The following is a 27,591-nucleotide window of genomic DNA, read 5'->3' on the forward strand; positions in this document are numbered from 1 at the left end:
GTTTAAAGACTCGAGCTCTCATGTGTAAAACTGCAATAATCTTCTAGTTGCTTTACAAATGAGTTAACGAGTCAAATATTTGACGTTAAGCAGGTAAGAGAAAAAATGTTCAGAAAATGTTCACAATTATGTTTAAAGTTTGTTGGAAGTCGCTAACACTGGATGAGCATAGTCTTAGATATTTGCTCTCCATTTTCAGCAGAAGCTAGTCTTTCCTGCATCACAATAAACGAGGGTCATTCAATAATTAAAGAGACAAATTGGTGTGGAGAAAAAAGCGTTTATTTTTAAAAACCAATACTTTTTCTACTTTTCAACATAATCCCCTTGAACATTTATGAACTTGTTCCAACGGACTAGAAGCTTTTGTATTCCGGCTGGAAAGAACTCTTTATCTTGATATTGGAAACAATTTAGCACAAAATTTTTCACGTCTTCGTTGTCCAGTAACCTCTTCCCACGTAATGCCTTTCACAAATGAAAATCACTAGGTGCTAAATCAGGACTGTAAGGGGATGAGGCAGTACTTCCCAGCCAATTTTGTCGATGGTTTCACGGGTTAGTTGAGCAATACGAGGACGTGCGTTGTTTTGCTGGAGAATCACACCTCTCCTCTGAGATCCACGACGTCTCTCTCTCATGGCTGGCTTCACCTTATTTAAAAGTAAATCCAAGTAGTACTGGCTGTTCATTGCACGCTGTTCTTCGAGATAATCACAAAAAACTGGACCTCCAGCATGCCAAAACCTCGTCAGCATGACTTTTCCCGCTGATGCTTGGGTTTTGAATTTTTTTCTTGACAGGTGAGTTGGGGTGCATCCGCTCCATGCTTTGTCTTTTTGATTCTGGCTCATAATAGTGAACCCAAGTTTCATCACAAGTTAAAATTTTGTTTAGGAAGTGCTCACCATCACTATCATAACGTTCCGTAAGCTCTGTGCACACTCTCAACGTTGTTTCCTTGTGTAGCCGCGTCTGCTCCTTTGGGACCCATCTTGCACGTGTTTTGCGGTACTTCATCTTGTTAAAGATAATGTTATGAACTATACCAGTACTAACTGGAACCTTATCAACTATCATTTCCACAGTCATACGGCGGTCGGCACGAATGATATCATCAATTCGACTTTCAAGTGAGGGAGTTGAAACTGCAACTGGTCGGCCAGAACGGTGTTGGTCAGTCACTGAGTCGCGACCATTTTTGAACTTCTCTAGCCACTTGTAAAAATTTTCACAACTCATACATCCTTCATGACCAACTTTAGACAGTATACAGTATATATTCACTGGTTTCTGGCCTTCAACAAGTAAAAAACGAATAACAGAACGTTGTTCAACTAATGTGGACGTTTCAAGCGGACTCGCCATCTTGAAATGTATTTTCGAGGTTATAAGTAAAACAAGGTTGATACATCAGCTGATCAGGGATCATCCCAGCGATGCCAACTTCAAGCCATAAAAGTACCAAACTTGCTCTACCAACAGTCTTTTCCCCAGACCAATTTGTCTCTTTAATTATTGAATGACGCTCGTATATGACGTCATATCTTCTAAAATATGTGTCGTACAATGATATAAATTTGAAGGTACTTTCAGTGGTATATGTAAATATTGTCTGCAATATGTGGTACGAATAGTGTTAAATTAAATTAAAACGTCATGCTTGATGGTGAAGTTCGACTGCATGAACAGCGAGACTGCCGGAAGCGATAAGCGTTATTCTTTTCGTCATTCTGTGGGGATGTCAGAGAGAAAAGTTTCATAAAGATTTGAAATTACCTGTACGTGTAAGTTTTTTTGCGAGTAGCTAAGCGCCCTCATTCTCAAATGCTGGATGATATAGTCTGGGTCTTTTGCATGCGGTGGCTTACACTGCATCAAGAAATATACACCGAAGTTACAAAAGTGATGGCATACCACAGAATATAGTGTCAGGTCTTTTGCCCTGCGTAGTGCGGGATCTCGACGTGGAATGGACTCAACAAGTCGTTGGAAGTCCCCTGCAACAATATTGAGCAATGTAGCCTCAATAGGCGTCCGTAATTGCGAAAGTCTTGACGGTGCAGGGTTTTGTGCATGAACTGATCTCTCTTTCATAAACGTTCGATGGGATTCATGCTGGGCCATCTGGGTGGGAAAATAATTCGCTCGAATTGTCCAGAATGTTCTTCAAACCAATCGCAAACAAATGGTTGTTTGGGAAAATGAAGTTCATGAATATCTGCAAATGGTTTCGAAGTAGGCGAAGATAACCACTTCCAGCCAGTGGTCAGTGTAATTGGACGAGAGGACCCAGTCCATTCCATGTAAACACAGACCACACTATCATGGAACTACCACCAGTTTGCGCAGTACCTTGTTGACAACTTGTCTGCGCCACACGCGAATCCATCAGCTCTTATCAACAGAAATCGGGACTCATCTGACCAGGCCATGGTTATCCAGTCGTCTAGGGTCCAACCGACATGGTCACGAACCCAGAAGAGGCGCTGGAGCCGATGTCGTGCTGATAGCAAAGGCACTCGCGTCGATCATCTGCTGCCACGACCCGTTAACGCCAAATTTCGCTGTACTGGCCAGATGGCTACTTTCCTCGTACATCCCACATTGACTTCTGCGGTTATTTCAGGTAGTGCTGCTTGTCTTTTAGCACCGACAACTCTACACGAACGCCGCTGCTCTTGGTCTTTCAGGGGAGGCCGTCGGCTACTGCGTTGTCCATGGTGAGAGGTATTCTCGGAACACTCTTAATCCTCTGGATATCGTAGTTCTCAATTCCCTAAGGATTTCGCAAATGGAATGTCCCAAGCGTCTAGCTCCATCTACCATTCCGCGATCAAATTCTGTTAATTCCCGTCGTCCGGCCATAAGCACGTAGAGCACCTTTTTACATGAATCGCCTGAATACAAATGACAGCACCATCAATCGATTTCCCTTTCATACCTTGTGCACGCGATACTATCGCCATCTGCGTATGTGATATCGGTCTCCCATGACTTCTGTCATCTCAGTGTACACAGTTTCTGACTACAATTCATGTCTTAACGTGTTCAATCTTTAACATAAGATTATACCTCTCAACGAGTAGATTATGACAGCATTTTTAATTTTTTAATTTCATGAAAAAAAATTTAAAAAAATTAAAAATGCTGTCATAATCTACTCGTTGAGAGGTATAATCTTATGTTAAAGATTGAACACGTTAAGACATGAATTATTATTTAATTTTTTTTTTTAATTTCATGACCCCCCCATGAACCATGGACCTTGCCGTTGGTGGGGAGGCTTGCGTGCCTCAGCGATACAGATGGCCGTACCGTAGGTGCAACCACAACGGAGGGGTATCTGTTGAGAGGCCAGACAAACATGTGGTTCCTGAAGAGGGGCAGCAGCCTTTTCAGTAGTTGCAGGGGCAACAGTCTGGATGATTGACTGATCTGGCCTTGTAACATTAACCAAAACGGCCTTGCTGTGCTGGTACTGCAAACGGCTGAAAGCAAGGGGAAACTACAGCCGTAATTTTTCCCGAGGACATGCAGCTTTACTGTATGATTAAATGATGATGGCGTCCTCTTGGGTAAAATATTCCGGAGGTAAAATAGTCCCCCATTCGGATCTCCGGGAGGGGACTACTCAAGAGGACGTCGTTATCAGGAGAAAGAAAACTGGCGTTCTACGGATCGGAGCGTGGAATGTCAGATCCCTTAATCGGGCAGGTAGGTTAGAAAATTTAAAAAGGGAAATGGATAGGTTAAAGTTAGATATAGTGGGAATTAGTGAAGTTCGGTGGCAGGAGGAACAAGACTTTTGGTCAGGTGATTACAGGGTTATAAATACAAAATCAAATAGGGGTAATGCAGGAGTAGGTTTAATAATGAATAAAAAAATAGGAGTGCGGGTTAGCTACTACAAACAGCATAGTGAACGCATTATTGTGGCCAAGATAGACACAAAGCCCATGCCTACTACAGTAGTACAAGTTTATATGCCAACTAGCTCTGCAGATGATGAAGAAATTGATGAAATGTATGACGAGATAAAAGAAATTATTCAGGTAGTGAAGGGAGACGAAAATTTAATAGTCATGGGTGACTGGAATTCGTCAGTAGGAAAAGGGAGAGAAGGAAACATAGTAGGTGAATATGGATTGGGGGGAAGAAATGAAATAGGAAGTCGCCTTGTAGAATTTTGGACAGAGCATAACTTAATCATAGCCAACACTTGGTTCAAGAATCATAAAAGAAGGTTGTATACCTGGAAGAATCCTGGAGATACTAAAAGGTATCAGACAGATTATATAATGGTAAGACAGAGATTTAGGAACCAGGTTTTAAATTGTAAGACATTTCCAGGGGCAGATGTGGATTCTGACCACAATATATGGTTATGAACTGCAGATTGAAACTGAAGAAACTGCAAAAAGGTGGGAATTTAAGGAGATGGGACCTGGATAAACTGAAAGAACCAGAGGTTGTAGAGAGTTTCAGGGAGAGCATAAGGGAACAATTGACAGGAATGGGGGAAAGAAATACAGTAAAAGAAGAATGGGTAGCTCTGAGGGATGAAGTAGTGAAGGCAGCAGAGGATCAAGTAGGTAAAAAGACGAGGGCTAATAGAAATCCTTGGGTAACAGAAGAAATATTGAATTTAATTGATGAAAGGAGAAAATATAAAAATGCAGTAAATGAAGCAGGCAAAAAGGAATACAAACGTCTCAAAAAAGAGATCGACAGGAAGTGCAAAATTGCTAAGCAGGGATGGCTAGAGGACAAATGTAAGGATGTAGAGGCTGGTCTCACTTGGGGTAAGATAGATACTGCCTACAGGAAAATTAAAGAGACCTTTGGAGAGAAGAGAACCACTTGTATGAATATCAAGAGCTCAGATGGCAACCCAGTTCTAAGCAAAGAAGGGAAGGCAGAAAGGTGGAAGGAGTATATAGAGGGTTTATACAAGGGCGATGTACTTGAGGACAATATTATGGAAATGGAAGAGGATGTAGATGAAGATGAAATGGGAGATATGATACTGCGTGAAGAGTTTGACAGAGCACTGAAAGACCTGAGTCGAAACAAGGCCCCGGGAGTAGACAACATTCCATTAGAACTACTGATGGCCTTGGGAGAACCAGTCATGACAAAACTCTACCATCTGGTGAGCAAGATGTATGAGACAGGCGAAATACCCACAGACTTCAAGAAGAATATAATAATTCCAATCCCAAAGAAAGCAGGTGTTGACAGATGTGAAAAGTACCGAACTATCAGTTTAATAAGTCACAGCTGCAAAATACTAACGCGAATTCTTTACAGATGAATGGAAAAACTGGTAGAAGCGGACCTCGGGGAAGATCAGTTTGGATTCCGTAGAAATGTTGGAACACGTGAGGCAATACTAACCTTACGACTTATCTTAGAAGAAAGATTAAGAAAAGGCTTTTCTAGCATTTGTAGACTTAGAGAAAGCTTTTGACAACGTTAACTGGAATACTCTCTTTCAAGTTCTGAAGGTGGCAGGGGTAAAATACAGGGAGCGAAAGGCTATTTACAATTTGTACAGAAACCAGATGGCAGTTATAAGAGTCGAGGGGCATGAAAGGGAAGCAGTGGTTGGGAAAGGAGTGAGACAGGTTTGTAGCCTCTCCCCGAAGTTATTCAATCTGTATATTGAGCAAGCAGTAAAGGAAACAAAAGAAAAATTCGGAGTAGGTATTAAAATTCATGGAGAAGAAGTAAAAACTTTGAGGTTCGCCGATGACATTGTAATTCTGTCAGAGACAGCAAAGGACTTGGAAGAGCAGTTGAACGGAATGGACAGTGTCTTGAAAGGAGGATATAAGATGAACATCAACAAAAGCAAAACGAGGATAATGGAATGTAGTCAAATTAAATCGGGTGATGCTGAGGGGATTAGATTAGGAAATGAGGCACTTAAAGTAGTAAAGGAGTTTTGCTATTTAGGGAGCAAAATAACTGATGATGGTCGAAGTAGAGAGGATATAAAATGTAGACTGGCAATGGCAAGGAAATCGTTTCTGAAGAAGAGAAATTTGTTAACATCGAGTATAGATTTAAGTGTCAGGAAGTCGTTTCTGAAAGTATTTGTATGGAATGTAATCATGTATGGAAGTGAAACATGGACAATAACCAGTTTGGACAAGAAGAGAATAGAAGCTTTTGAAATGTGGTGCTACAGAAGAATGCTGAAGATAAGGTGGGTAGATCACGTAACTGATGAGGAGGTACTGAATAGGATTGGGGAAAAGAGAAGTTTGTGGCACAACTTGACTAGAAGAAGGGATCGGTTGGTAGGACATGTTTTGAGGCATCAAGGGATCACAAATTTAGCATTGGAGGGCAGCGTGGAGGGTAAAAATCGTAGAGGGAGACCAAGAGATGAATACACTAAGCAGATTCAGAAGGATGTAGGTTGCAGTAGGTACTGGGAGATGAAGATGCTTGCACAGGATAGAGTAGCATGGAGAGCTGCATCAAACCAGTCTCAGGACTGAAGACCACAACAACAACAACAACAAAAATTTCATGAATAATTATACGAAGTGAAAGGTCCCGAGTTCGAGTCTCGGTCCGGCACACAGTTTTAATCTGCTAGGAAGTTTCATATCAGCGCACACTCCGCTGCAGAGTGAAAATCTCATTCTGGAAATTTTATGAAGTACTGAAAATCAAAGTTTTGTTGTCCCTGGAATCTTTTAGATAGGCAACGTGCAACTGAGACTGGATACCACGAACCAGGTTATCCGTTTAATAACAAAGGTATTGCCATATCGTCTTGTGTGTAGTAAAATGAAGTTCGTTTTAACGTGATGCATTGGAAATGATAGGCCATAAGCACTGCCAGTTTTTGGGCCTTCTCTCCAAAGAAGTCGACGAATAACCCTACATTTACTCTTGTTGTGGTAGATTCTTTGATTCTCAATGGTTGGTGGGATTTTGTTCAGAAAGAGATAGTCGATTCTATGGTCTTCATTTGTTCTGTTGCACCGCGACCACTCTATTTTGGTTCAAATGGCTCTGAGCACTATGGGACTTAACTACTGAGGTCATCAGTCCCCTAGAACTTAGAACTACTTAAACCTAACTAACCGAAGGACATCACACACATCCATGCCCAAGGCAGGATTCGAACCTGCGACCGTAGCGGTCACGCGGTTCCAGACTGTAGCGCCTAGAACCGCTCGGCCATTCCGGCCGGCCCACTCTGTTTTCCCACTGAGCAGTCATCTCATGATCGAGATCACAGTGTGTGCAGGATGTCATATTTTGCTATTTTTCGAGTTCCTTTTTATCCACATGCCTCGGTACTCAGCCCAATGAAATTTCTGTTCTTGGCCACATTAAATAGAGGAGGCTGTCTGCCGGCCGCTGTGGTCGAGCTGTTCTAGGCTCTTCAGTCCGGAACCACGCGGCTGCTATGGGCGTAGGTTCGAATCCTGCCTCGGGCTTCGATGTGTGTGTTGTCCTTAGGTTAGTTAGGTTTACGTAGTTCTAAGTCTAGGGGACTGATGACTTCAGATGTTAAGTCTCATAGTGCTTAGAGCCATTTGAACCATTCGGATGCTGTCTTGGTCACCCAGTACATTTTCTCGGTTGGATGCAACTGTGTGTCAGTCTTCAGCGTACTCGGAGAGTCGGGGCAGATTAAATGCTTATTCCAAAACTTGTTCCCTCGATTAACCTCTTCTCATTCCAATGTCCTCAGAATGTCAGACATACCTGCATCAAAAGGTTAATATCACTAAGAAGTGATTCCCAAATGGACTGCAAGCAAATATGAATGATTATCCTTCGACGTCCCCCTTTTTAGATCCATTACTGAAAACTGAAGTTGAGCCGCCTTTGTCTTCTAAAATAAAGTAGAATATTCATTTAAAACATACTGAGGAGCACAAGCGTAATTGCACTCATCTTTAAAACCATTCTCATTCTCATTAATAATATGGGTGGAAAATTATGTACACCAGGCTTGCAAAAAACATTTAAATTTGCCACACCTGAACATGTAAGGTCAGCTATTACGGATCGTAAGCGGCTTTCTTCATCATCTTTGAGTCACTAATACGAGCCCAGTTCGTTGTCAAATAAATGTATTCTACAATGGTGATGTGGTGTCACCGCCAGACACCACACTTGCTAGGTGGTAGCCTTTAAATCGGCCGCGGTCCGTTAGTATACGTCGGACCCGCGTGTCGCCACTGTCAGTGATTGCAGACCGAGCGCCGCCACACGGCAGGACTAGAGAGACTACCTAGCACTCGCCCAGTTGTACAGCCGACTAGCGATGGTTCACTGACAAATTACGCTCTCATTTGCCGAGACGATAGTTAGCATAGCCTTCAGCTACGTCATTTGCTACGACCTAGCAAGGCGCCATTATCATTTGTTATTTATCTTGAGATGCATGTACAGTCAGACCGATGTTCACCAGTTATGGATTAAAGTTAAGTATTTCACCATCTGCGTCCGTTTTTCTAAGTTCTAATTTCCTTGTCATTTTCCAGACCTCACGCCAGCCTGCGTGAGCTTAAACGCGTGCCTTTCAGCTTCCTCCAAACCCCGTGAATTGGCTCCTGCCAATTCACAACAGGTGAATTGCCTACAATTTTTAAAAATGGCGGACAATGAGCTGGTGTCTACGGACGCAAAAGGCCGATTCATTATCGCATCACAGTGGCGTAGAACGGAGTTCGCTCCTTAAGCCCCTGACGTCAGTATTATGTCATCATACTGCAGGCAGATTAGTATGGCTGTAGGAAGCACGAAAGCGTCTCTGTGGCATGGTTGCCTGCTTGCTTCACACGTTTGGACTACACTGTGCCTTTCGCTGTATGCGTCCTCTATTAAAGGGTAGACACAGATGGTCTCTGGTAGCTACGCCACTATGATATCTGTTGGCAGACGACATTGAGACCATTATCAGTACATCTACTATCCTCCAGGTGGCATAAGCTGTCATCAAATCGAAATCGACGTAGTTTTTCCAGATGTACAAATTTTTTCCTTGCAGTGTCGATATAGATTGCGATAGTTATCCACAGACAGAGAGGCTTGCAGTGGCTGGACTAATTTGGAGCGCTGCATCAAAACTACACTCCTGGAAATTGAAATAAGAACACCGTGAATTCATTGTCCCAGGAAGGGGAAACTTTATTGACACATTCCTGGGGTCAGATACATCACATGATCACACTGACAGAACCACAGGCACATAGACACAGGCAACAGAGCATGCACAATGTCGGCACTAGTACAGTGTATATCCACCTTTCGCAGCAATGCAGGCTGCTATTCTCCCATGGAGACGATCGTAGAGATGCTGGATGTAGTCCTGTGGAACGGCTTGCCATGCCATTTCCACCTGGCGCCTCAGTTGGACCAGCGTTCGTGCTGGACGTGCAGACCGCGTGAGACGACGCTTCATCCAGTCCCAAATATGCTCAATGGGGGACAGATCCGGAGATCTTGCTGGCCAGGGTAGTTGACTTACACCTTCTAGAGCACGTTGGGTGGCACGGGATACATGCGGATGTGCATTGTCCTGTTGGAACAGCAAGTTCCCTTGCCGGTCTAGGAATGGTAGAACGATGGGTTCGATGACGGTTTGGATGTACCGTGCACTATTCAGTGTCCCCTCGACGATCACCAGTGGTGTACGGTCAGTGTAGGAGATCGCTCCCCACACCATGATGGCGGGTGTTGGCCCTGTGTGCCTCGGTCGTATGCAGTCCTGATTGTGGCGCTCACCTGCACGGCGCCAAACACGCATACGACCATCATTGGCACCAAGGCAGAAGCGACTCTCATCGCTGAAGACGACACGTCTCCATTCGTCCCTCCATTCACGCCTGTCGCGACACCACTGGAGGCGGGCTGCACGATGTTGGGGCGTGAGCGGAAGACGGCCTAACGGTGTGCGGGACCGTAGCCCAGCTTCATGGAGACGGTTGCGAAGGGTCCTCGCCGATACCCCAGGAGCAACAGTGTCCCTAATTTGCTGGGAAGTGGCGGTGCGGTCCCCTACGGCACTGCGTAGGATCCTACGGTCTTGGCGTGCATCCGTGCGTCGCTGCGGTCCGGTCCCAGGTCGACGGGCACGTGCACCTTCCGCCGACCACTGGCGACAACATCGATGTACTGTGGAGACCTCACGCCCCACGTGTTGAGCAATTCGGCGGTACGTCCACCCGGCCTCCCGCATGCCCACTATACGCCCTCGCTCAAAGTCCGTCAACTGCACATACGGTTCACGTCCACGCTGTCGCGGCATGCTACCAGTGTTAAAGGCTGCGATGGAGCTCCGTATGCCACGGCAAACTGGCTGACACTGAGGGCGGCGGTGCACAAATGCTGCGCAGCTAGCGCCATTCGACGGCCAACACTGCGGTTCCTGGTGTGTCCGCTGTGCCGTGCGTGTGATCATTGCTTGTACAGCCCTCTCGCAGTGTCCGGAGCAAGTATGGTGGGTCTGACACACCGGTGTCAATGTGTTCTTTTTTCCATTTCCAGGAGTGTATTTTCGGACTGGAGACCACAACTACAATATCAATGGTAGTCAGGCTAGAGCACGTGTAAAATAAATAAATAAAAATTAAAAATAAATGAATGTTATCGCTATGAAATGAGCAACGGACAGCGCTATTTCGTGCTGCTTATTGCACTTCTCGAAACATTTCACTATGCACACTCGTAGTATTCCACTCTAACCACATACAAGACCGTGCACCAACACACTTGCCATTTTCTCGCTTAGTAGAATTACTATAGCAGTCGCCACGTTACTAAAGTATTGGCTAATACGAATCGGACTTGAGAGAAGGTACCAAGCGTGGCGACGAGGTAGAAAAATTTAAGTTATTGCGGATGAACGTGAAAGACAAGCCCTTAACGTTCCTGGGAAAGGAAGAGTCCTATCCTGGGGGACGTTATTGACGAGATCGCTGTTGCTGAAACTGACCATGTACATCTACATCTACATTTATACTCCGCAAGCCACCCAACGGTGTGTGGCGGAGGGCACTTTACGTGCCACTGTCATTACCTCCCTTTCCTGTTCCAGTCGCGTATGGTTCGCGGGAAGAACGACTGTCTGAAAGCCTCCGTGCGCGCTCTAATCTCTCTAATTTTACATTCGTGATCTCCTCTGGAGGTATAAGTAGGGGGAAGCAATATATTCGATACCTCATCCAGAAACGCACCCTCTCGAAACCTGGCGAGCAAGCTACACCGCGATGCAGAGCGCCTCTCTTGCAGAGTCTGCCACTTGAGTTTATTAAACATCTCCGTAACGCTATCACGGTTACCAAATAACCCTGTGACGAAACGCGCCGCTCTTCTTTGGATCTTCTCTATCTCCTCCGTCAACCCGATCTGGTACGGATCCCACACTGATGAGCAATACTCAAGTATAGGTCGAACGAGTGTTTTGTAAGCCACTTCCTTTGTTGATGGACTACATTTTCTAAGCGCTCTCCCAATGAATCTCAACCTGGTACCCGCCTTACCAACAATTAATTTTATATGATCATTCCACTTCAAATCGTTCCGCACGCATACTCCCTGATATTTTACAGAAGTAACTACTAGCAGTGTTTGTTCCGCTATCATATAATCATACAATAAAGGATCCTTCTTTCTATGTATTCGCAATACATTACATTTGTCTATGTTAAGGGTCAGTTGCCACTCCCTGCACCAAGTGCCTATCCGCTGCAGATCTTCCTGCATTTCGCTACAATTTTCTAATGCTGCAACTTCTCTGTATACTACAGCATCATCCGCGAAAAGCCGCATGGAACTTCCGACACTATCTACTAGGTCATTTATGTAGCGCGGGCCCCGGTATTGCTAGTGCTCGTGCAATGTCAGAAGAATTTTCCGTCCCACGGTTTACAGTACGGTAAGATTTGCGATCTGTTTTACTTTAGTATCTGTACAAGATCCAGATGGTGCAGCAACTGAAACCTCACGATCTGCAGCAACGTTATGAATTTGCTCTTCGATTTCTGGCACGGATCGAAGTTGATGACACGTGGCCGGGGAATGTTCTGTGGAGTGACGAGGCACATTTTATACTACAGGGTGCAGTTAATACACAGAACTGCCGAATTTGGGATGCAATTGAACCACGTGTTGCGCACTAAGAGCCATTGCACTCGCCATGTGTGATTGTGTGGTGTGGACGCACAAGCACCTGTATCCTCGGTTCGTACTTCTTCCGAGAGAATACATCCAGAGGGCCTTTCAGGTGAGCCGCGACGCCTGCGCGTTACCGAGACCTCCTTTTACAGCATGTGATTCCTGCTTTGGAAGAGCGCAACTGTGTGGAGACTACTTTCTTCACGTAGGATGGGGCAACACTCAACGTCGCTTACCCAGTGGAAGATCCGCTTAAAGCAACCTTCCGCGAAAGTCTGCTGTATTATAAGTGTGCAGCTGCACACAGCGACGTTGATTAAATATCTAAGTGTAACGCTATAAAGCTTTATGAAATGGAACGAGTACTAAGGACGGTAGTAGGAAATGCGAATGGTCCACATCGGTTTATTAGGAGAATTCTAGGAAAGTGTGTCTTATTTATAAAGGAGACCGTTTGTGGAACGCTGGTGCGACCCATTCTTGAGTAGTACTCGATTGTTTGGTATCCCCACCAGGTAAGATTAAAGGAAAACATCGAGGCAATCTAGAAGCGGACTGCTAGTTTTGTTACTGGTAGGATAAAGAGATGGGGCCCCTCCACGCCCGTACCAAAGTGGTGACCAAACCAAAAGTTCTACTGTCACCTCCGTCAACATGTTAGTTATCTAGTAAGTGGATCACAGGACGCTGGGCTGTGATGTTATCCGTACGTCTGGGTAAGACTACGCATTAACACGGTCCATCAGGTGATAGATAGTGGACGAAACGCGAGTGAGGGTAGCGATTTGAAGAGCAGAGGGAAATAAGCGCCAAGGCTCGAGCCGTGGGAAAAAAAACCTCTGCGACAGTGGGATGGGTAGTAAGAGCAGTAGTGGCTTACTAGCTGCGATAGTTCATGCAAGGTTGGATTTGTTAGTATGGGTATCATGCATCATTACCGTGGCAAGCGATGGCGATGTATCCCAGTTGCTGCAGCCGCTACATTCCTGGAACAATCAAGATCGTTATACAGTAGTGGGAGATCTGCCATAGATCATCTCACTGTGTGGGAGATGTGTGGAGCTTGTATGCATGCAATGTATGGTACGGCTTCCCTGCGTGGTGCCAGTTATTCGGCAGTGTATTCCAGCTGGATATCCAGTAATGGCGTCTGATTAACAGGGGCTCACTTGTACCGTTGTGTTTGCGTGTGCTTGGCCATAGATGTTACGTCCTTACAAGTATGTCTTTTGGTCTTTTATGTTTCCATCTATGGTTGTGATTGTAGTTCCCCAGATTCAGAATAAACGGGTTCTGCGAATGTCTGGAGTTTCTGTATAGTCTTGTGGTGAGTTTGTGGATTACCTCCGTGAGAGTCTCAAGTCGATATTCCCGGTGAAGGTCCGCAATGGGTGTGTATCGTGGAGCATTGCTTATGATTTTGAGTACTTTGTTTTGTATGAGCTGGCGCAGGCGTGTAGGCGCAGCGTATCTCCAGACAGGAGCTGCGTACGTCATCAGGGGTCGGATAAGTGTCATGTACATGGACCTCGACACCCTTCTGTTCAGTGTGCTACGCCTGTTGAGCATAGGGTAGAGCTGTCTGAGCCTCGCGCTAGCTCGGTTGGTCATGTGTTGTATGTGGTCCCCCCAGAGTAATGTCCGGTCCAGCCAGACACCGAGGTATTTGACTTTCTCACAGAAACGTATTGGGCGTGCATGTAGAGTTATTGGTCTGCAATATCGGTGTTTGCGCAGTTGCTTCGGTCTTCTAGTGAACAGAACCGCTTCGCACTTGTCGACGTTTACTCTAACACGCCATTTCTCCAACCAAGGCTCAGCCACTCTGAGTGCAGTCTGTAGGCGTGACGTAATGTTTGATGGTTTCCAATCTTGCGCGAGGATGGCTGTGTCATCCGCGTAGATTGCCATCGTTGTGTTGTGTGTGGCTGGGAGATCGTTTATGTAGAGGTTAAACAGTAAGGGCCCTAGGGTGCTTCCATGGGGTACTCCCGCGTGTATACCGTGTCGTGTTGATTGTTTTCCCTGCACGTCAGTGTTGAAACTCCTGTCTGTGAGGTATGAGTGTATTAGACGCACCAGCCCGTCGGGGAATCCCGCGTCGCTGAGTTTGCGAATGAGGCCGTTGTGCCATAGACGGTCGAAAGCCTTTTCGATGTCCAGGAACACCGCCCCTGTAGCTTTGTTTATGTTGAAGCCATGTGTTATATGTTCAACGACCCGTAAGAGTTGTTGTGTTGTGGAGTGGTGATTCCTGAAGCCGAATTGCTCCGGTCTCAGGATGTCATTTGTTATGCAGTGCCTACTGATGCATTTGAGACTCACCTTCTCAACAATCTTACTGAGCGAGCTCAGAAGGCTGATGGGTCGGTAATTTTGTGGGAGGCTGTGGTCTTTCCCCAGCTTCCTGAGCATCAGGACCTTGGCCGTCTTCCAAAGGGCGGGGAAGTGTTGGTGTTTTAGTATGGCATCCGCTATGTGTGTTAGGTACTCAGTTGCTTTATCCGTGAACCCCTGGAGGACACGGTTTTGAATGCCATCATGACCAGGGGCTTTCCTAGCAGCGGAATGCATTACAGCCCAGGAGATTTCGGCTGTGCTAGCATGTCGAATGTCGTCGCGCGATGGTTGGGCTAGAATGCGTGTAACCTCTTGGTCAGTAGCAAGTGTGAACACTGGATCTGATGGTACCAGCCCAGATCACGTAAGAAACTGATTGCCCGATCGCTTGGTCTAGCAGGCAACCCTTGTCAGGGAACGGCCACCAGGCGGCAACAGCGTCACACCCTTACTTGTGGCACCAACCACTAGATAGCACTCCGATCTGTGAAATATGTGGCAACATCGTCCGAACGCGTGCAGCGTTCCACCATTTGGCGTCTGTGAAGTACAGCTGTTTCTGACATACCGGTGGTAGTGGATCGAGTCGTCATGCCGAGGGCCTGTGAGTGTATCAACTGTAGAAGGAGCAGACGGACAAATCCTGAACTAAATATGTTCAGATTTTCCGTCAAAGATAAAGAAAGGTTACGGGAGTGGATTTTAAATTCAGGTAACTCAATAAATGAGTTACGAGTAGGAATTAATAAAGAGCTCTAAGCATTCGATCCTATCTAAATTTTGTCGATCTTATATTCTGATATAACGTGGCAGCCCTTCCTGTACAAGAATCATATCATACAATTTTTAAATGAAATCTTTGCTGCGATTTGGACTTTTTAAAACTGTTTATTCACTTCACTATCGTAATTTTGGCTGTAGAGGCATTTTTGTGTGCAATGTGAAAACTGAAACCAATATAAGATATGGATAACAAAATGCAAAGCATAGTGTGGTAACATTTGATAAACAATTTAAGAAGCATTACCTTACAAGACCTTCCCCTTGGTACTTGAAAATGGCTCTAGAGCTGAAATCGCAACAGTGAAATAAATGAATAATAGCCTTCATCTAACTGCTAGGTCATCGGTCCCTCTAAATCCTGTTATATACTAGAGTGAACGAAGTGAACGAGTGTAAAACCTCGTTTACACTGCTGCAAAAGAGTATTCATATATAATTCGCCGATGCTCACTACCATTCGTTTATACTTGTGAACAAGCGTTTGTACTGGAATGAAGGGAGGAGAATAGAAGAGAACGAGCATAATATGCAAACTATAGACGCTGCCTATTTTAATTATTTTTTTAAATCTGTGCGCTAATAATCCTCACACAGCTTTCACTCGAAAACAACACTACTTATAGTAACAGGTCTGCGCGAGTGCGGATATCCCCAGTAATAATTGTGTTGCAGATAAAAGCGTACGTCTGTTGCTAATATTTGCGGGTTATCTTTAAACTGTACAAAGTAAATTTTTAACATAATTATGGTTTGCCGTCTGTGGCTCTTCAAAGTTGACACCGCCAAAATATGCTCGAAAAACACGCTTTCACTTGTATATTACCGCGTTTTCAGCCCCCTTTCAGCAACAATCCAAAATTCATCGTTTTGTGCCACTCTTATGTCATTTACGATAAGTTACATGCAAAGTAAAAGAATTTAAATTTGAAATGACTGTCACTGAAATATGTCCAGCCTTAATTCGCACCATAACCGAGTGCGGATTTTGAAAACTTTTTAGTGTTAACGTGCACATGGAGACCTTTTTTACCACCATAATCCCTATCAGAAGAGCTGTATAGCAAAGAGGAAATAGACGGCGTGGAAGGCGAGTGTAAAACCTTTGCGACTGCAATACAGTCTGCATTTAAACAGTAACTCGCGACAAATGTTTGTGTGTTACTTATCATTTATTTCATTTCGCATATGATTGTGAGAAATAAACTTGGTTTGTAGAATTACAGGAGCTAATCTACATTCCTAGATTGAAAACTCGGGAAAAACCACAACCGATCATGAGCTACAGTCAGCAGTGTGACGAATGCATTTCGCGCGCAATGCTCTAGCCGAACACAAATCAGCGTCATTCACGTCACCGAAGATACAGCGTTGCCAATTCCGCGACATGGACAGGTCAGTTAGCATTGTAGCGTCGCCTGCGACATCTGTTGAACGACGGGAAAACTATTTTTACGGTTGCCTGTTCTGTCGTAAGGACGGTCAACCTGTTTCTTACGTGATCTGGGGTACCAGGTTCGGTGTGAATGTCGCTGCGAGTGTGCGGGCCATTAGTTCTGCTTTCTCTTCCACTGAGTATGCAGGTCCGTCAGGCCCTTGAAGCGTTGGGGTGTATGGTAAAATGTCGGGCTAGTTGCCACACGCCAGGTCGTGCGGTGTCCAGCCCTTCGAGTTTTTGGTTCCACTGTTGTGTTCTGCGTGTTTGTATTTTATCGTGTATGATGCCCTGTAGCCTGTTAATGTGCCGTTTGAAGTACGGACGCCTGGTGCGCTGCCATTGCCTCCTGAGGCGATTCCTCATTGAGATAAGGCCCAGGATTTCCTGGGGCAGGGCCGCACTGTGTTGTTGTGAGGTGCGATCAGGTATGGTGCCTGCCATTGCGTCCTGGACGGCGTTAGTGAGGGTTTCTACTGCCTAGTCAATTTGTGTTGTTTCATTAATTTCGTGTGTGGGTGGGATGTGGCTATCGAGCTTTTCCTTGAACAATGTCCAATTCGCACGCCCGTAGTCCAACATCTTGAGTTGTTCCATGTGCTGCAGTGTTTCCTCAATGTATAGTATTACAGGCTGGTGGTTTGGGGGCAGATCGTTTTCAACGGCAACGTTGAGTGTCGATGTAATGCTCTTGCTGAGGGCCATGTCTATCACGCCTGGCCTGTGTCCCCTCTGATAGGGAATGTGCGTCGGTTCAGTCGGCGCTAGTATAATGTAATTTCTGCCTAGTGAATGTTCGTACAGTTTTTTGCCGTTGGGATTTCGTATGCGTGAATTCCATTCGGGGTGTTTTGCGTTCAGATCTCCAGCGACTATTACTCGCGGTGAAATGTTGAGTAGTGTGCTGATATCGCGTGTTGAAATGCCTACGGGGCTGTTGTATACCGATATCAGTGTGGTGTAGGCTCCGTCGAACTTGACTCTGACGGCCGTAGCCTCGATTTTTTCCAGTTCAGGGAGCTCTATGTTTGTGTGCTCAATGTCTTTGTGTATGACGATTGCAGTTCCACCTGCCACGGCGTCGCCCGGTCGGTCGGTACGATAGACGCAGTAGCCAGGAAAGTTTAATTGTTTGTGCGGTTTAAGCTTCGTCTCGCTCAATAGCGCGACAAGGATTCCCTTGCGCTCCATGAAAGCGGCAAATTCTGCCCTTTTGTTGTGGATCGAGTCTGCATTCCAGAACAGGATCTGTGATAGTGTGTGCGGGTTTGCGTTATGGGCCGGGTGTGGTATATTATTCATGTATGAGTGTGAAAGAGTGTTGTGATGGCAGTGTGTATAACAGCCCAGTATTGCCCGTGTTCGGCGCTCATGAGCTGGGTGATGAATGTAGTGACGGTCGTCAGTACCTTGGTAAGGATTTGAACGGTCGTGTGTCGAGGGAATAGTGTTTCCAGTATTCCCCCAGGTGATGTGTTGGTGTTGGGTGTGGCAGCCTGAGGTGCTGTTGTGGAGATAGCAGCAGCTTGTGCGGGTATTGGTGTGTTGTTAGGAGTGGCATTTGTGTTTATATTTTGTGACAGAGGTTGTGGCACCTGTGTTACTTCTGTGGTGAGGGGGATGGTAGTGTGGCTTACAGTCTCGATGTCTTGTTGACTGTTTTCCTGTGTGTTATTGGTCTGTTGTTGCTGGGTCGCCTGTTGTGGTGATTTCGTGTTCCCCGCTCTGTGTTTAAGTGTACGTCTATTCCTCCTCTGGGCTTGGGGTTCTGGGGGTTCCTGTGTGGGTGTGTTTTCCTGTATAGCGTGCGTTTCTTCGCAGCACATGACTTCTGGGAGTGGGGTCGTGTTGTTTGGGGGCACAGGTGTTGGTACCGATGCTTGTTGGTTTTCAGGTGTTGTCTGTGGCTGTTGTGTAGCTGTTGCAGCGGTTGTTTCGCGTGTGTGTGAAGGGCGCTGAGGTTCCGCGGCCTGTGCCGTTCCGCCAGGGCGTGCAACCGTGGCAAACGTTACGCCGTTCCTTATTGGGTTCGGCGCTGACCTTTGGGCGTGGAATGTCGTACTGTACCCTGTTCTTGTCTTGTTTACGCTTCAGCGCCTGTTTGTATGCACTGCACTGCCTGAAGTTGGCCGCATGGGGCCCACAGCAGTTGGCACAGCGTCGCTGGTTTGGCTGTGTTTGTGTGCAGGTGTTGGTAGGATAAATCAAGTGCAGGTGTTGGTAGGATAGATCAACGCGCGAGTATTGCGGAGATGCTTCTAGAAATCAAAAGGAGATCCCTGCAGAGAAGATGACGCTCTTTCCGCGGAACACTATTGAGAAATTTAGGAGCAACGTCATCTGAAGCTGACTTCAGAACGATTTTACTGCCAAAGGTAAAATAATGTGAACACCTGTACTCACTTGGGAATGGTTAATTAATAAGCGGTCGGGCCCCCATTTGCCCGTACTACAGCTGCGATACTTCTTGAAATACTGGTATATAATTATTGTGTAGTCTCCAGTGGAATGCTATGACACTATTCGATCAGGACCTCTTCTAACTCCTGTAGTGAAGAGGGTGGCGGAAATCTGCTCCGGAGTCTGCGCTCCAATACCGCCCAAAAGGGTTCGTTAATGTTAAAGTCCGTGGACTGTGCTGGCCAGGGAAAACACTGCAATTTAGTTACATGCTCCTCATATCAAGATTCTACTGTCCTGGCTGTGTGAATGGGTGCATTATCTTCCTGAAATATGGCATCATTGTTGGGGAACAACATTTGAATCATAGGGTATACCTGAACACCTAAAATGTTCACATAATTGTTGGCTGTAGCACGGCCTTTGAGAGTAATGATGGGACCAGCAGAATACCTTGATATGGCTGCACACACCATCACTCTTCCACCTCCATGGTTCAAATGGCTCTGAGCACTATGGGACTTAACAGCTGAGGTCATCAGTCCCCTAGAACTTAGAATTACTTAAACCTAACTAACCTAAGGACATCACACACATCCATGCTCGAGGCAGGATTCGAACCTGCGCCCGTAGCGGTCGCGCGGTTCCAGACTGAAGCGCCTAGAATCGCTCGTTCAAGGCGGGCGGCTCCACCTCCATGCTTAACCATTGGAATTAAGCAATCAGGATTGTAGGCTTCTTTTGGCGTCCTCCAGACGTAAACCGGCCCGAGGTTTGAAATAACGGAAACGTTGACTCGTCGGACCATATGACGTATTTCAACTGCTGAGCTGTCCAGGATTTATGCTCCTGACACCATGTTTTACGCTTCTTTGCGTTGGTTACCGTCACTAATGGTTTCGGTATAGCAGCTCTTCCACGAATATTCCCTTTATGGAGTTCTCGGCGGACAGTGTCGACAAATACGCGGTCATGAAAATAGCTGTTGATCTCTAAAGTCACTTTAGCTGCCGTAGTTTTGTGTTGTTTTTACACAATTCGTGTTAGTGTACAGCGGTCTCTCTCATTCAGTTTTGATTTTCGCCCACTATTACGTTTAAACGATGATGTCTTTCCATGTTTTGTGTAGGTTGCCACGACTGAAACAGTTGCTCTTGAAACATTCAATAAGTTGGCTGTCCTGGTTACTGATGCTCCAGTTAATCGGGCCCCCACAATCTGCCCTCTTTGGAACTTTGTTAGGTCTTTCATTGATCGTCGACCTCGGCCTCTGAATGCAAATACGAAGTGTGAACTACTCGTAAACAACCTGCACTGATGCCCAGTCCGTACTGAACACACACAGTCCAGTGCGACATGTGCCTCATCTGCGTTGTTGACCATCAAACACAACCATCCCATTACTACCACTGTTCACATTATTTTGCCTATCCCCTGTACATTTAGCGTAAGGACAACGAAGGTAAAAAGAGATACACTGGATTCGCAGTTGGGAGCATGGCAGTTCATATCCCAGTCAGGCTATCCAGGTTTAGGTTTTCCATGTTTTCTACATCGCTTACGGCAACTGTTGGAGAACGACGATTCAAACCCACGTCTGGCCATCCTGATTTAGGTTTTCCGTGATTTCCCTAAATCGCTTCAAGAAAATGCCGAGATGGTTCCTTTGAAAGGGCACAGCCGACTTTCTTTCCTAATTCTATGAGACCGATGACCTCGCTGTCCGGTCCCTCCCCCAAATCAACCAACCAACCAACTGCTGGACTGGCTCCTTTGAAAAGTACAGCGTCAGTTTCCTTCCCCATCTTGTGCTCGTTATCTAATGAACTCGTCGTCGACAGGGCATGAAACATTTCCTTCGGTTTTGAGAGCAGAGCAGACGTAATGAACCGAGAAGGAGGTGTAGGGTACAAAAAACAAAAAGGGCTTAATAATCAGAAAATTCCTTATTGAAATTTTAAGAGTTACTGAGTGTAGTAACATTACACATAAGTCTTAGCAGAGCTTCCATTGATAAGTCTGTAACGTAAACTGTGGCAGATGCGCACATCCAGATGCCGGCGCTGGAAGAACTGGACCTGGCAGACAACACGCTGTTGACGGTACCGGCGGCCATTGCGGGTATGAAGAAGCTGAAAACGCTGAACCTGTCCAGGTCGCGCGTCCAGCGGCTCGCGGGCCAGCTGCTGCATCTTCCGCAGCTGAAGGAACTCACGCTCCGCAACACGTTCCTGTGCTGCCTGCACCAAGAGCAGGACGCCTTCCAGGGGGTCCCGAATCTGGTGTTCCTTGACATCTCGCAGAACCAGCTGACCTCCCTGGGAGCGGCACTGCGTGGACTCCACCAGCTGCAAGTCCTCGACGCCTCAGACAACCAGCTGACCGAATACCCGGAGCTGCAGCTCCAGAGCCAGGCGGCGCTGAGTTTTGCTCACAACCGCCTTAGCACTATACCACACTGCAGCCAGTTTGGAAGTAGCAGCAGCCATCTGGCGTTGGACCTACACGACAACCAAATATCTCACTGGGATGGAGGTCCTAACATCCTGAGGTAATGAGAAATACACATTACTGAAATGAAATGACACTATTTCAGAGATTTTACTGTTCTCTTACATAATGGTTTTATGTAAACACATCAAAAAACGTTTTGCATCACCTCGGTTCCGAGAGTTCCGGAACCTGTACAGAAAACTGGAATAGAGATCAACATAAACATCATTTCTCCCACTTTTATTGTTCATGAAAACCACACATTGGATGTTGTACCACCATACAGCGAGACCTTCAGAGGTGGTGGTCCAGATTGCTGTACACACCGGTACCTCTAATACCCAGTAGCACATCCTCTTACACTGATGCATACCTGTATTCGTCGTGGCATACTATCCACAAGTTCATCAAGGCACTGTTGGTCCAGATTCTCCCACTCCTTAACGGCGATTCGGCGTAGATCCCTCACAGTGGTTGGTGGGTCACGTCGTCCATAAACAGCCCTTCTCAGTCTATACCAGGCATGTTCGATGGAGTTCATATCTGGAGAACAGGCTGGCCACTCTAATCGAGCGATGTCGTTATCCTGAAGGAAGTCATTCACAAGATGTGCAAGATGGGGGCGCGAACTGTCGTCCATGAGGACGAATGCCTCACCAATATGCTGCCGATATGGTTGCACTATCAGTCAGAGGATAGCATTCACGTATCGTACAGCCGTTACGGCGTCTTACATGACCACCAAAGGCGTACATCGGCCCCACATAATGCCACCCAAAAACAGCAGGGAACCTCCACCTTGCTGCACTCGCTGGACAGTGTCTACGGCGTTCAGCCAGACCTGGCTACCGGGTTGAAGCCATATGCGGCACTCATCGGTGAAGAGAATGTGATGCCAATCCTGAGCGGTCCATTCGGCATGTTGTTGGGCCCATCCGTACCGCGCTGCATGGTGTCGTGGTTGCAAAGATGGACCTCGCCATGGACGTCGGGAGTGAAGTTGCGCATCATGAAGCTTATTGCGCCAGTTTGAGTCGTAACACGACGTCCTGTGGCTGCATGAAAAGCATTATTCAACGTGGTGACGTTGTTGTCAGGGTTCCTCCGAGCAATAGTCTGTAGGTAGCGGTCATCCACTGCAGTAGTAGCCCTTGGGCGGCCTGAGCGAGGCATGTTATCGATAGTTCCTGTCTCTCTGTATCTCCTTCACGTCCGAACAACATCGCTTTTGTTCACTCCGAGACGCCTGGACACTTCCCTTGTTGAGAGCCCTTCCTGGTACAAATAAACAATGCGGACGCGAGCGAACCGCGGTATTGACCGTCTAGGAATGGATAAACTACAGACAACACGAGCCGTATACCTCCTTCCTAGTGGAATGACTGGAACTGATCGGCTGTCGGACCCCATCCGTCTAATAGGCGCTGCTCATGCATGGTTATTTATATCTTTGGGCGGGTTTAGTGACATCTCTGAACAGTCAAAGGGACTGTATCTGTGATACAATTTCCACAGTCAACGTCTATCTTCAGGAGTTCTGGGAACCGGGGAGATGCAAAACTTTTTTTGATGTGTGTATATAGACTGAAGCGGCGAGCGAAAACTTACACCACACGAGTGCCGAACCTGGGTCTCCCGCGATTCCCAACCTTGATAATACACGTTTTCACTCCCCTCTTCAATCTACATACATAACATGATATCTGTGTGAGACCAGTAAAGTCTATGAAATTGTGTCATTTCATTTGTATAAGTACTTACACCTGATTTCAGGCTGGATGCCCATTTTCGTTCGATGCTGTTCCAGCACATGGAGAGAGTCGGCAATTCTGTTCGTGTTTAAAGGGGAATTTAAAGTTTACTGGTCCGGCAGTGAGAATTTGGATGGAGGAGGAAGGCATGGCAGGGTAATCCGTGCAGTTGTGTGAACCGGTGGTGGCTTAGTGGCTCACGTACCTGCCTAGCAAGCAGGAGACCTGGGTTCGATTCCCAGCCTTGGTACAAGATTTCACTCGCCGCTTCAGTCTATATACATAAAATATATTACTGAGATCGAGTTTTTCTGCGTTTTGTGTATCGTAAACACCTTGACAGTATGCGATGCGACAAATGTGTTGCCAGCGCTTGATGCTGTCCTTTCACTTGTACGGTAACACTGTGTGTGTACGCCATGAGCAGACTCGAAGATTCAACTCCATAGAAGTCCTGCTGCGATGCTGTGAGACTATGTCATCCAGAAGAAAATGCGTCACACTTTGTGTCTGATTACCTATTGCCTGTCTGTTGTTGTTGCGATAGTATTCACCCATTCTTTGCTAAGTGTTCTGATTGATATCACATCACTTGCGAAACTCAGGTGTCCGGGATGAAGTGTTAGTTTGACTTGTCACATGTAGCCGATAACTTTATGAAGATTTTAATATATGCTATCAGTAAGCTGCTTTTACACTCAGTTATTTATGAATAAGTACCGGGTGGCTATAATTAGAGTGTAGCTACTCACAAAGGTCCGTTGTGGGCTCAACTTATCAAATGGCAACGAAACTTGGTAGATACTCTAATGCGTTAACACGGAGCTGATTTACGCTGAAAAAATTTTTGTTTAAATTTTGGTCACAAGGTGCACTTCTGCCGCTGTGAATCCAAGAAAAACGTATAGAAATGTGTCCCTATATATTGGATTAGGAACAGGACGAAGACAGAAAAGCTCAGACAAGTGGGAAAGGCATAATGTTAATCTTATTATTAACTGCCGCTTACACAATAGGTTCAATATAAGCACCGGAGACGTCGACGAGATGCTGCATCCGTAAAACGACGTGACCAAGAGTTGCTCGCAGCGGTTCTGGTGGACTCTGAGCAACGTGTTACTGTATACCAGGGGTCTCCAAACTACGGCCCGCGGGCCGAAACCGGCCCGCGAGAGCCGGCAAACCGGCCCGCGTTAGCTGGCCGGACATCCCCGGTATCCGGCCCGCCAAATATTTGTGGTGTTACCTGTACTGCCAACAATTGAGTTTCGAGGCCTATCGCGACCAATACACCTGACATTGGCTCTGATACTCGCTACAAGACTACATAACTAAAATTATTGTTGCGCCTCTTGAAATAACAATGCGTTAACATACTCTACCTCTGTTACGTCTTGCAGTAATAGTGTTGCTAACAATGATTTTGAGATTTCGTTAACTTTGCAGGACGCTTTCGTGAAGAATGTGCAGTGACATACTTTTTTGTCGGTGAAATTCGCCAGAATAAAATACGCCAGAATTTCGGTCAGGTACGTCCAACAATCAAAATTATGTAATTAAATAAAAATCGTAGTTCGTTTCAGTGCTAGCTATTCCCACAACCTTAGATTTTTGCGATTTGATCTTTCCTTTAGCCTTACATTACGGTGATCATGGAGTGCTAGGGTGCTTTAATCCCACTAGGTAGATCTTGGCCGTTATGATTTCGTGGAGGAGTCATTGTGGCCCGCGGACTAAAAAGTTTGGAGACCCCTGCTGTATACTGGCTTTCAGATCAGATAGAGACCGAATGTGTCGCTGTAAACACGTTGTTTTAGATACTCCTAGAGCCAAAAGTCACTTGGATTCAGATCAGGTGACCTTGTAGGCTCTGCACCTGGAAATTCTCTGGAGATAACACGTTCGTGGGAGGTTGCATTAAGCAGATCTTTCACTGGGCGAGCGACGTGAGGTGTTGCCCCATCCTACGTGAAAACAGTGGTTTCCACAGAGTTGCGCTCTTTCAAGGCAGGAATCACATACCGTACAAGGAGACTTCGATAACGTGCAGACGTCACGGTTCACCTGACAGGGAATTTGTGTGTATTCTCTTGAAAGAGGAACGGACCGAGAATATAGGTGCTTGTGAATCCACACCTTACAGTCCCATATGGCGAGTGTAATGACCCTTGGTGCACAACGCCTGGTTTAGTTGCACCCCAAATTCGGCAGTTTTGTGTATTTACTGCACTCTGTGGTGTAAAATGTGTCTCGTCACTCCACAGAATATTTTCCAACCACATAATAACTTAGATCTGTGCCAGAAATCGAAGACCGAATTCAGAACGTTGCTGCTGAGATTTCAGTTGCTGCAGCGTCTGAATCTTGTGCGGACATCAAAGTGAAACGGACCGCAAAACTTCCCGTACTGTTAACCATGGGATGAACAATTCTCGAGCACTACCTGGGGCACGTGCTGCATGGTCAGTTATAGCAACAGCGACCTCGTCAACAACTTCCACCAGGATAAGGCGCCTTCCTGTTCCAGGTGTCACACCAAGCTCATCCGTGTTTTCGAATTTCGTATCATCTCCTTTAAACATTTTAATGGCATTGGGCCTCTCCTCAAGCCTTTCAGTCGGCGATACTCTCTCAGTGCAGCAATGTAAATGCTACGGTTTACATAAAACGGTTTCACTAACAGCGCACTGTCTCTCTTCTCGATAGTCATATTGTTCACTAACGTTATGGCTTGTCCAATAACAGCGTGGATGTCATACCGTTGTACCAACAGTGTATAGATTTGCACATGGTGACCAAAACTGTAACAAAGTTTTTTCCAGCGCAACTCGATTTCCCGTTAACGTGCGAGGTGCCGGGGCTAGCAGTGTATTTAACACTAAATTCTTTTAGAATTTTCATATGTAAATGATGCTCTAAGCCCCCCCCCCCTATTCTACCTTCGACTTTTGCTGTTGCACATGGATTAAGAAGAAACGCGAACTGACTGTAATCGACCCTGCAAGTGGAGTAGAAAAGAGTTTGGCACCTGCAATAATTTAATTTGATAGAAATTAATTAAATAAAGGAAAGTTTCATTAACGTAGTGGGAAATGAAAGGGTTGCTCTACCGATTAACAGAATGAAAGTTCTGTCCAAAATAACAATTTGATTTATTATGACTAAAGTCAAAATAATAAACAACATGAAACATTTACAATACATCAAATTGGATCGAATTGGATACTCAAATAAATGCTGTGAAGGTGAAGTTGTCCATAAACTAGATTGTGACATTTATGACGAAGTAGTATGTGGAGCCAATTCCTTACAGCTCAAATCTTAAGAGAAACACACAGCCAATCCAACATTAATTGCTGCTACAGTAGTGAGAAGTCAGACAATGAACACCCAAGACAGAACAAAGTTAGAAAAGACGAACAGGCGCGCTCTGTTGAGCTCTGATTATCACCTAGCAAAATTCCCTAAGCTGCCGGTGCTGCGGACATACATTACCAAGCTGTCTTCTTAACTGCAAGAACACGACCTGGCGCACCGAAGGCGATGGCTGGTTGCTTCGACGTCCCGTCGTGGTAATGATAATGTCGCGAGTATAGCCCGAAACAAATTATCCTGGTCTGGTTGTTCCAGACTAAAGACTTCCTAGCAATACAAATGAGCCTCTGAGGGAGACGAAGAAGGCCCGCCACACAATCACTGAAGGTACAGTGGTTGATTTTAACAAGCGAAGTCACACAGTAACTCTGATACACTCAACTTTTGCCAAAACTGCTCAAGACAGACAACATAGGCCGCTTGTACACAGAACGCTCAATTGCCAACTGTACTCGGAAAGTTACGTTGAAGTCGAAACTTCAGCAACTTCATCAAACAGTTACAATTAAATAAAAGTATATTAGACAGCCAACGAAAGGTAGGCTGTCCAGAGCAGCGAGAGCTCAGACTTGTAACCTACTCCGACCGAAAGGCGAGAGCCGACTCTCTTCAAGAGCACCCGTACAAGCCGAACCCAGAACATTCCCGCCCCCACGACAGTGGTCGTGGTTAAACGTTCCAATCAGCAACTCGAAAACCGGGGGAAAATTCCCCTCTGTTGCCGACGCAGTACTATTCCACCAATGGAGATACTTGGCGCCAATTTCTGCGCCGATTTTGCTACGTCACGGAGCTATTCCCTGAGCAAGCCAATCACAGTTATGATTTTGCAGAAAACGCGGGAATCTGCCCGCCAAGACT

General features: G+C 45.9%; 1 protein-coding gene across 2 annotated transcripts in view; it reads left to right on the forward strand.

Annotated features, from left to right (window-relative positions):
* Nucleotides 1-27,591, forward strand: part of LOC126236790 (toll-like receptor 4) — a 164,721-nt gene that overhangs the window by 85,391 nt on the left and 51,739 nt on the right. For both annotated transcript variants that reach the window (XM_049946377.1, XM_049946376.1), the window contains exon 3: nucleotides 21,152-21,662. In XM_049946377.1, coding sequence (XP_049802334.1) covers nucleotides 21,152-21,662 — 511 coding nt within the window. The remainder of the gene's footprint in view (nucleotides 1-21,151; nucleotides 21,663-27,591) is intronic.

The sequence above is a fragment of the Schistocerca nitens genome, chromosome 2, assembly GCF_023898315.1.
Source record: "Schistocerca nitens isolate TAMUIC-IGC-003100 chromosome 2, iqSchNite1.1, whole genome shotgun sequence".
Lineage (NCBI taxonomy): Eukaryota > Metazoa > Arthropoda > Insecta > Orthoptera > Acrididae > Schistocerca > Schistocerca nitens.